The sequence below is a fragment of the Teleopsis dalmanni genome, chromosome 2 (genome assembly GCF_002237135.1).
Source record: "Teleopsis dalmanni isolate 2A chromosome 2, ASM223713v2, whole genome shotgun sequence".
Lineage (NCBI taxonomy): Eukaryota > Metazoa > Arthropoda > Insecta > Diptera > Diopsidae > Teleopsis > Teleopsis dalmanni.
The window spans coordinates 189,688,712-189,700,581 of NC_051847.1; the positions used below are offsets into that span (position 1 = coordinate 189,688,712).

The following is an 11,870-nucleotide window of genomic DNA, read 5'->3' on the forward strand; positions in this document are numbered from 1 at the left end:
TAGAATTTCTAGATCACATCGACATTAATGCTCCCACAGGCTGAGCATTTCATTGTTTTAAGTAGATGGAGTAACTTAGATCGCAGACGTAAACGTTTGATTAGCATCAAAACTTCTGTTCTTCGCAGTGATAAAGGTTATTTTTCCTGTGCAAGTATTTAAACCTTGACAGAATAGCACGATTCAGGGAACTAAATAGCTTACATAATTTTATATATTGTTTCATTATAAAAACCCTAATTATAAAATTATAAGATCAGTTGTTCAATCAAAAAACTTTTAAACGTTAGCAACTTTATATAGAAAAACCTATATTTTAAATTTTAAAAGTTTAATAATAGCCCATAAAATAATAAATAAATAATAAAAGTAAGTATGTAACTCCAAAAGAATAAAGTAGTTTAAGTTTTTATGTTCTATTAGTTTTATCATATCAAACGATTGATTGTTAACATTAGCTGTTATTTTTTTTATTTAGAATTGTAAAAAACAACATTAAGTCTGGTTGAAACAAATTGGCGTCAAATTTAAAATACGATAAATGCATTTTTGACATATGTATGGTTTTTGTTCTGTTGTGTACAACATGAAATATAAAAATTTTAAACACTAAAAATTAATTAATTTATATAAAAAAAAAAACAAAATCAATATTAGAAGTGCTATAATAAGCATTTTTATTTTATATATTTAAATTAATTTATTTATTTATGTATTTAAATTTATTAGTAAATGAAATACTCATTTGATTTGAACGGATGTCTGAAATTTTACAACGTATTTCCAGTCAACATTCACAATAGAAAAATTTTTGAATTTGGATGCGATGAAACTTAAGACATAAAATATTTTGCGAATATTTAGGTTATATTCGCATTATTATATTATATATTAAAGATTTTAATAGCATTGTAGTTGCTTGGCCCGTTTTTTTCGTAAGTTGCGAGTATTTTTTTTCCTACTCTGAAAGATTATTATTATGCACTGTAGTCGGAATAATGTATCAATTTAAATTTGCTTCGTGTAGATTCGAGTTTATCTGAAAGCATAAATTGCAACTCTACCATGACAGACCAAATGTTTTTGAATTTCTATTTTGACTTCATTCTTTACTATATTTTGAAGATACTTCGTAATATTAAGCAGCTCAGACCTGACATCTTATAGAGTTTAAGATTTATTTATGTTATGAGGTAAAAATTTTTTCGTTATATAAATAAACAGCAGAAATTATAAATATATTTAACTTATCAATATTGATACAGAATTTTTTATATTCTATTTAAGTTCCACTTTTCAATGTAATTAAAGTAAGAAAAGGCGATATTTGTATTAAATTTCAAAATAAATATATATAAATTATATCGGTAGTGCATTAAGCAATATCTATAAATATAAAAGAAGATAATGTCTTTTCACATGATAAATTGTATATGTGAATAGTATAGTTTTATGTTAGAATAGTTTTATGTTATGAAAAAGTTTTCTGTAATTATGAGTTGGCATTCAAATTCTTATTATATTTGCAGCTGCTGCTCACTACTGACTGTTTTACTATATTATTACAACGAGTTTTATACCGAGTGTTAAAACAAAGTATTAGCCGCTAAACTAATTACGTTGAAATTGTCAGTGACGGGTGCATGCCTAATGCATTTCCACCTAAACAAACATACTTGGTCCAAGTGGAAAGTAGACCAGTACAGCTAATATTAATGAAAATGAATCATGATGATTTACAAAACATTCCCGTTAAGAACGAAGGGTGTCCTATTGTAGCATCAGAATCAACTATCACCAATAGCGATAGTTTCCTATTGGAAGAATCACCTTTAAGCGATGATGAAAAGCAAGATGGTGAAGATTGTATTCAAAAACACATCTGTGGTAAATGTCACAAATCGTTTAGACGATTTAGTGTAAGTACTCATGCTTAAATTATTTTATAGTTTTTTAATCCTTTTTAATTCTAATAGGAGTTTAAAAAACATTCGGCATTTTGTCAGTTCGATAGTGATTACCACTTACGAAAAGCAGATATGATGAAGAATACTGAAAAAATTGAGAGGGAAGCAATTAATATGGAGTCTACTTCCTGTTCATCGAACACATATAAAACAATCAGTTGTGAGGTGTGTAAACAAATGTTTTCTCGTTTAGATAGTTTACAAGAACATTTAAAGCGTCATCTGAACACACAATTAACTAAAACAGAAGAAAATATGTGCCCCATTTGTAAAAATTGTTTTTCCAATTTATCAATTTTGAAGTAAGTTTCAAAAATTATTGCTAAATTTGAAATAATATATTTGATTTTTTTAAATTACTTCGTTAAAAATGATGCAGAAAGCATAAACTTGAACATAGAGGAGATCGTCCTTTTGCTTGCGACTTTTGCGATAGAAAATTTCCCGTATTAAGTCTATTGATAAAACATCGTCGTTCTCATACTGGCGAAAAACCATACACATGCGCTGAAGTAACTATTTTAATTATGTTTATTTTGGATATATTAGATATATTAAGTATTTGAAGTTATCTTTTACAGCGCAACCAAAGTTTTTCTGCTAAGGGATTACTCAACCGTCATATGAAGCTACATACTAGTGAAAAACCATACACTTGCGCTAAAGTAAATACCAAGATTATATTGACTTGATAATAAATAAATCAAGAAAAATTTTATTTTTAATTTATTTTTAAATCATATTTTTTTTATAGTGTAATCAATGTTTTACTACTGAAGAAATGCTCAAACAGCATACGAAACGACATACTGATGAAAAACCCTACATATGCACTGAAGTAAATATTCTAACTATATTCATCAAAGATTTAATTTTATAAGTATATATTTGGTATAGTGTGATCAATGTTTCGCTATTAAGGATTCGGTCAATCTTCATATTGAACTTCATACTATCAGAACGCCTCACGTTTGCAATGAAAGTGGAATAAGTTTTGACACCACCCGACTACATATTCAACATCCATTTGACTGTAATCAATGTAAAGAAAAACTCAAATCCAGTAAGCAAGACGTTGTTCCAGAACGGCAATTGATAACAGATGAAGGATCTGAAACAACTACAAAGCAATTGGTATTCGAAAACGAAGTATGTAGTACAGTAGAAAATCAGAGTATAAAAATAGAACCCAAAACTAGTATCTCCAAAGGTCTACGTGATGTCAATATAAGCAATCGACCATTGGTTGAAGAGGACACTACTGTACAACAATTAAATGAAAATGAAGAACCTGAAAGAACCACCGAGCAATTGTTATTAAACAACGAATTATACACTATTATAACACTAGAAAATGAGAATATTAAACTGAAACAAAAAACTATTATCCCTGAAGATGTAATTGAGTCTACCAATGAAGATCAAACACTTGTTAAAGGTGAAGTTGTTGTAGAAGAAGAAGTAGAAGTAGAAGATAATATAACTGAAATAGTTACAGAGCAGCTGTTAGAAAATCATGAATCATGCAGTGTTATTACACACAAAACTAAGAGTATCAATATAGAAACTAGAAATGCTATTCCTGAAACTGGTATTTCTTTAAATAGCATAACATACGATATACCTTCAATTGATAATAATTTAGCAAAGCAAGTTAAAAAAGATGAACCACATCAAATATCTAGACAGCAACTATTAAAAAATGCAGAGTTCACTGTTACAACGCTAGAAAATAAGAGAATAAAATTGGAGTTAGAAACTGCTATTCCAGAAACTGTAGTTGGCACGGTTGCTATACAACAATCTATTAAATTTGAAGCAGCTGAAACAAATTCAGAAGAATTATTACTAGAAAACGAATTATACAGTGTTATAACACTAGAAAGTGAGAACATAAAAATCGAGCCGGTCGCTACTGTTTCAGAAAGTTTGACTGATGTTATTACAGACGATCGAACATCCATTGCAGATGAGATTTTATTGTTACAATTCACAGAAGAAGAAGAATTTGAAAATAATTCAAAACAAGTTAAAAATTCATCTTGTTCGTTGAAACAACACATTAAAGAACATAAAAGTGGTGATAATATTAATAAATCTGCAATTTTAAAGTAAGTAGTTTAATAAATATTTTAAAATTACTTTTTAAAATTCTTTAGAAAGCGTAAAGGTATACAGCAAGGAGAGGGTCCTTTTACTTGTGACTTTTGTAAGAAGAAATTTCCGGTGTTGAGTGTATTGGAAAACCACCGTCGTTCTCACACTGGTGAAAAACCATATATCTGCACTGAAGTAAGTATTGCGATTCTTTAAATTTAAGATTATATATATAAAATGACTTTTTTTGTTTTATAGTGTAAACAATGTTTTGCTCATAAGCAAGCACTCAATCATCACATGACTCGACATACTGGTGAAAAACCCTATTCATGCACAACTGTAATTTTTACATTTAATTTTATTTAACTTTAAAGATATTTAGTATATATTTTTTAAGTGCAATAAAAGTTTTGCTGTTAAGGAGTCACTCAAGCGTCATTTGAAGATACATACTGGCGAAAAACCCTTTGCATGCAGTGAAGTAAATATTGAAATTATTCCAAATAGTACTAAATCTGATGTATACATTTTTATAGTGCAATCAATGTTTCGCTATCAAAGAGGCACTAAATCTTCATATGAGGCGACATACAGGCGAAAAACCCTTCACATGCACAGAAGTAATGATTTTAATAGTTTTGATTCAAAAATAAAGATATTAAGAATAAATTTGTTTTCAGTGTAATCAATGCTTTTCTCGTAAGCAAGCACTCAGTGCTCATATGATGCGACATACTGGTGAAAGGCCATACATGTGTACTGAGGTAATAAACGAAATATTTACTTTAAAGAATAACTATAATAACAATATATTTTTATAGTGTAAACATTGTTTTGCTCGTAAACAAGGACTCGAACTTCATATGAAACGACATTCTGGTGAAAAACCCTTTATATGCACTGAAGTAAAGTCTACAAATATTTTAATATCAAAATAAAGTAAAAAATATATTATTTATAGTGTAGTCAATGTTTTGCTACTAAGGAATCACTAAATCGTCATATGAAGCTGCATACTGGTGAAAAACCCTTTACGTGTCCTGAAGTAAATATTACAATTATTTTCACTTCAAAATAAATATAAAAATATATATATATATAACTAATTTTTATAGTGTAATCGAAGGTTTGCGTTCAAGCTTGCCCTCAAACGTCACATGAGGCGGCATACGGGTGAAAAACCGCACACATGTACTGAAGTAATAAGCAAAATCGTTTCTATTTAAAATAAATTATAATAAATATAAATTTTTTTATAGTGTAATAAAAGCTTTGGTGTTAAACAAGAACTCAAACGTCATATTAGGCAGCATACTGGCGAAAAACCTTATAAATGCACTATGGCAAATATTACAATTATTTTCATTTAATATTAGCTGTAAATTTGTATTCTTTATAGTGTGATCAAAGTTTTAATATTAAGGACTCTCTGAATCGTCATATGAATCGTCATACTGGAATTAAACCCCACACATGTTCTGAAGTAAATATTACAATTGTATTAATTTAAGTCGAAATATAAAAAGTATATTATCTTTTAGTGTAATAAAAGTTTTGCAGTTAAGGAATCACTAAATCGTCATATGAAATTGCATTCTGGTGAAAAACCCTACTCTTGCACTGAAGTAAATATTGTTAATTTTATGCGTTATTAAATACAATAATAAAATGATTGTTATAGTGTAATAATAGTTTTGCTGTTAAGCAGGCGCTTAAACGTCATATGAGACAACATACTGGTGAAAAGCCCTATAAATGCACTGAAGTAAATTTTGTAATTATTTTGATTTGAAATTAAATATATGAAGTCTATATTTTTATAGTGCAATGAAAGTTTTAATGTTAATGACTCTCTTAAGCGTCATATGAGGCGTCATGCTGAAGAAATTCTACGAATACAACAAAGTAAGTTTTGCAATTATTTTTATTTAAAAATAAATATAATATAATAAGTATATATTTTTATAGTGCAATCAAAACTTTTTTCTTAAGAGTTAAATCAGTTGTCGTACAATACAACACATTGGCAAAAGTTTGTAATTAATATGGATTAAGTATTTTGTTACTACTGTACTTTGTAATCATAGCAAAACTCATTTACGTTCAATTTTCTGTGGACCATATAAAGAAATATTCAAAACATTCAAATATGAAGCACACGTTGCTATTATCATTTTACACCAGTTTGGTTTTACAAACTAAAGCAGCAGAAATCTGGTATAGATTTCATTTTATTGGAAGCGTAAAAACGAAACCCAGGATGAATAACAGATTTAAGTGCAACAGCGGAGAAACTGAACATTTACAGAAGTTTTTATTAACGAATTATTCTAAAAGAATATAAAGTTTTAGAATTTCAAAGAGTAAATCCAAAAAGAGTACAATGGTGTATTCGCATGGCATAGTTGTTTTCTATAGAAAAATTGTTTTTACTTATGTATGGATAAAACGTAGCCAACGATTTGGGAATTTTGATTTTAAAATTGTATTTCACGTTAAGCTTTGAATAACTGATCAGTTTTTTTGTCAGATTCCGACGACGTTATGTAATTTATCCATACTACGTTGTTAATGTAGTTAACAATCAAGAAAAAGTTTACGGAAGTTATTTAGAAAATTAAGTTAAATAAAAGTTTAATTTAAATTATTTTTAAGCTAATGTTGTCATTAACACAAAATATGAAATAAAACAAGATAAAGGAAAATTAAAATTTTTAGTTTAAAGATATAGATATGTGACAGAGAATGCGAGATTCATTTAAAACAGTAATTTGTTATATATCTAAAGTTGAAAAAATATACTAAATCTAAACGTTCCTCTATTATTAGATATAAGATTTAAAATCTTTGGGGTCATTTTCTTACCTACCTAACAGAACTGTCATCTTACAAAATTAGGGATTTGTTAAGTTTATGAATTTGTCCGGTTGATGTAGTTTCACATGAATACCCTTTAGTCTGTGTGTAAACAACGCTAACCGTTGTGTCACAATCTTCCATTATTAAATATTAAGTAGGCTTTAAACATAAAGCTAGCACTACAGCCTAAACTTACAGTTTCTCCATCCATTTTTAATGTTTTCAGGGTAAATGTAAAATGAAACTGTTAAGTTGATTTGATTTTTTTGACAAAATCAAATTGAGTTTAGCATGATCGGATGAATTTCCGAATTCACATAACAATTAATTATATTTCTAGCTAATATTGTGTTAAAATATTTTTAAATAATAACAATTTTTAAATAATATACATACATGTATTATAACACCTAAAGAAAACAAAGCTTTAATAAATTTCTTGTCGATAATAAAATTACATTTAACATGAATCAATAATGTTTGCTATACAATATCTAATATACATTCAAGGCAGATTATAATACAACTTTTCGTTTAATCTGAAATGGCATAAATTATTTAATCTATTCACACAGCATAATTAAATATAATTTTACTCAATTGGCTTGTTCAAGTAGCTTCATTGCAAAATTATACAAACTTTAGTCAAGGAAATTTATTAAAGTTGGTTTAGTGTTTACATTATCGTTTCGGGTTTTTATTTTGACAATTGTTACATATTTTCAGGGACCGTAACAGTTATCATAAAAAAAATAAAAATCATCTTATAACTGTTATCATATGCATTTTAAAATAAAACTCAAAAAATAATAATTATTATATGCCTTTTATTTTTTTCGCGCAGCAATAACTCTTAAAATTTGCTTCTTATTTTAAAACGCACAAATAACTGGTATACTTGCGTTATATAATATAAAAAGCAAGAGTATCGCGCAAATTCTGCGCGATATTTTTAAAATGAAAATATAAAATGCAATTTTCATACAAGGTAGTTTTTGCAATTCCATAGAAAATGTTTGAAAAGGTTGGTGCAGGTAAAGATTTAGTTCAGTTTTTTTGTTTTTGTATTTTGCATTTATATTTTGTATTTACATTCGTATTTTGTAGGAGAACAAATTTGTATGTAAAATACAAAAACAAAAAACTGAACTAAATCTTTACCTACACCAACCTTTTCAAACATTTTCTATGGAATTGCAAAAACAACTACCTTGTATGAAAATTGCATTTTATATTTTCATTTTAAAAATAACTCTTGCTTTTTATATTATATAACGCAAGTATACCAGTTATTTGTGCGTTTTAAAATAAGAAGCAAATTTTAAGAGTTATTGCTGCGCGAAAAAAATAAAAGGCATATAATAATTATTATTTTTTGAGTTTTATTTTAAAAAGCACAAATATAAAAAGCATGCATAATATTAAGGATAAAAGTTGTTAGAATGATAACTATTTACTTAAATAAGAGTTTAGACAACTTTTTGTTGCTGCTTTTTTTCATAAAAAATTTTAAAATAACTGTTATTTTCGGTCCCTGCATATTTTAATATATTGATGAGTAATCAGCTGGAAACATTATTATGAAAACCTGTGTTGTAATTATAAACCAATTCGATTTTGGTAATGGCATGAATTATTTAATGTATTCACACAGCATAATTAAATATAATTTTATTCGATTAGCTTGTTCAAGTCTTTTCGTTGCAAATTTATGATTAAATTGTAATTTGTAAAAAATTACCTTTCGTGCGCATAAATTACAACCCTGGGCTGGTTGACCGAACTCTAATTTTTTTTAATTACATTGTTTCTTTGACACATTTTAAAAGAACAACAAATATGAAGTCAATAAAGTTTTTAGTTTTAGTTGTGTTTTAACAAAAACTTATTCTATGATTTTGTGAACCAATTAAACTTTGTACAAATTGTATATAATTCTCCAACTTATTTGTATCATTCATAACACAAATTGCTTGTAATAATTTTTTATATATGAGAAATTAACGTAAATATATTATTTGATGTTTTAATGAAAACGCATATTGTATGGATAATTGTAGAGTTTAAATTAGAAAATCTACAATTAACTTTGACCTCCAAAATTACGGAGTGAATTCATTTTTTATTATTCACTATAAAAAATTATTTTGTTTATTTAAGTAGGTAAATGCTAAAATTGGTATATTTTTATTCTTCTAAATTCTAATTTCCTAAAATCCTAATTTTTAGGTGTGAAGAAATAATCTGAATGTGTCACTGGAATAGTGGTTACCGCTCGTAAAATACAATGATGAATGATATGGAAAAAATTGAAAAGGACACTATTAGTATTGAGAATGAAGATATTTGTTTTTGCTGCGGTGAAAGTCATGACATATTTCATGTAAGTTTTTCATAGTCTCTTAATGCCAACAATAAATAGTATTAATTGAATGAAAGAAGATTATTTGTGAATAATGAGTAACATTTGCAGTATATTTAATTAATAACACGACCAGGATAAGAGATTGAATACTTTAGTAATCGAATAATATTTGGTAACTCCAAGGTCTTCTATTAAAATATTCATATATAGTTCAAGTTTAATAGTTAGTTAAAAGTTTTGATCTCATTTAAAAATTAAATAGTTATTAATTTACATAAGGGAAACCAAGACTCACACTGGACTGTAGTGCCAAATAAGTAGAAAATTATTTTATATGTTCGTCCTTCTAGTCTGTTGTGCCTGAGAATTTGTTTAGAAATATAATTGTTTATTATTTAGAACTCAATTTGCAAACAGATTCCAGTATAAATAGACCCTCTACTTGTTTACGCGAACCGTTGACATAATACTCCACTTTAAGGAAAAATTCAAATGAATTTCGTATAATCGATAATATTTTTGTAAATAATTAGTATATAAAATAAAAATAAAATATTTGAAATATCAAGTTTTTTATTTAAGTCTCACAAAAGCCTTTTAAAACATAAATAAGTTTTTACATTATTATACATTTTCAATTTCATTCATGTTTCATAATTCACTTTTACTACTATATTTACAAAATGACGTATTAATGTACATATATATTGCCATATATATTTATAACGATTACGATTACAACAGCATCCAAACGAGACAGACAAACATCTGTCTAATACATCCGACCTGCTGAGGAGACTTAAAGGAACTAAGCCTTCAGATCTACTCCTGAATTAGTAGTCTAATAATATTTTTGATTACTACTCTACTAGCACTAAGTCTTTGACAAAACTGCTTAATAGTTCTTTGTATTTGAACTAGTCGTAGTCAAATTAAACATGTATTTATTTTATTGTACGTATTGTGTTTGAAATAATAAAAAATATATATATGTATTCATCAATTGAATACAACCATAGTGTTAATTTGATGTATATGAAATGATGTTAAATCCTTTTATTAATCAAGCGGACTCCGCTTGTACAATATAATCCTTACATAATTAAAACTATACAATTTTTTTATGTTTTTATTTTTATATTTTACTAATAATATTAAATAGAAATTATAGTGTTAATTTCAGTTTTTGAGCACAGAATGTATTTATAATATAATACCAAATAAGAATCCAACTATATACTCGTACTATATATACATGCATATATCATATATACATGCATGAGAACATAAATTAAACCGTTGTTAAATCTTTTTATAATTAATGTAGTAGGAACACGATAAAAAATGTTTTCTAGTATATCCCCCCTTGGTTCTTATTATACTCTTTTTATTATAAATAATTTTATGAACTGCAAAAACATTGCCAAAAAATATTTTCTAGTATAACGCCGTCCTTTTGGCACAAACCTGTTTAGGCTTCTAAGGCTAAAGTTCTTAAGCAGATTATATTATGAGATCACAGATGAAGCTCTTATACGAAACTAAATATGGAAAGGTTTTCAGTTTTATTAATAGATTTTGTTAGCAAAATTTTTTAATATAAAAATATTTCTTATATCATATTATTTCTCTTTTTAAGATGGGTCAAATAAATTGTTCGGATTGTACAAAATCATTTAAAACACAAATGGGCTACGAGCGACATATTTTTATAACGCATTCAGAATCCAATGAATTTTCTTGTTCTATATGTAATGCAAAATTGCGCACATCTGATTTGATGAGGTTGCATGAAGAAGAACACAAAAATTGTGGAAGATTTTATGGTTACAAAATGAGCGGCAAAGATTTTGATTGTAAATTTGAATTGAAATTCCATCAAAAGTCTACTTCCTGTTTGCTAAGTACAACTGACATCATCAGTAGTAGTAATGTGTGTAATAAAATATTTTTTCCTACAGACGATAAATCGTTAATTAAAGATGATACTACTGATATAAAATTTAAAGAAAATGAAGTATTAGAGATAACTACAGAGCAATCGTTATTAAATAATGAACTGTGTACTTCAATAGAAAATGAGAATATAAAAATAGAACCCAAAAATAGTATTTCTGAAAGTCTGTTGGACGTTAATAAAAACAACAAAATGTCGGTTGAAGATGACACATCTTTACAACAATTGAATGATAATGAAGTACCTACAGCAACCACAGAGCAATTGTTATTAAACAACGAATTATACACTATTATAACACTAGAAAATAAGAATATTCAAATGGTACAAAAAACTATTGTCCCAGGAGGTATAATTGGCGCTACTAATGAAGACAGAAAGCCTCTTGGTGAGGGAGTTGTTTCACAACAAATTCTCAAAAATGAAATATATAGTACTATTAAACAAGAAACTGATAGTAATAATATAGCAGCGGAAACACCTGCTCCTGAATGTTTAGTTAATGACATAACACATGTTCGAACATCAATTGATAATAATTTAGTTGAACAATTTATAAAAGATGAACCACATGAAAATTTCACTGATCAACTATTAAGAAATGAGGAGTATACTGTAGATA

At 27.1% G+C, this 11,870-nt stretch overlaps 1 protein-coding gene across 1 annotated transcript; it reads left to right on the forward strand.

Moving 5' to 3' along the window:
* Positions 1-1,131: 1,131 nt before the first annotated feature.
* LOC119682234 (zinc finger protein 12-like) lies at positions 1,132-6,655 on the forward strand. Its single transcript, XM_038095614.1, has 21 exons — positions 1,132-1,193; positions 1,530-1,919; positions 1,977-2,269; positions 2,347-2,479; positions 2,549-2,632; positions 2,722-2,805; positions 2,865-4,078; positions 4,127-4,259; positions 4,323-4,406; positions 4,465-4,548; positions 4,604-4,687; positions 4,748-4,831; positions 4,889-4,972; positions 5,029-5,112; positions 5,183-5,266; positions 5,327-5,410; positions 5,467-5,550; positions 5,609-5,692; positions 5,749-5,832; positions 5,891-5,972; positions 6,036-6,655. Exons 2-21 carry the CDS (start codon positions 1,644-1,646, stop codon positions 6,056-6,058), a joined length of 3,246 nt encoding a protein of 1,081 aa, XP_037951542.1. The 5' UTR covers positions 1,132-1,193; positions 1,530-1,643; the 3' UTR covers positions 6,059-6,655.
* The last annotated feature ends 5,215 nt before the right edge of the window (positions 6,656-11,870 follow it).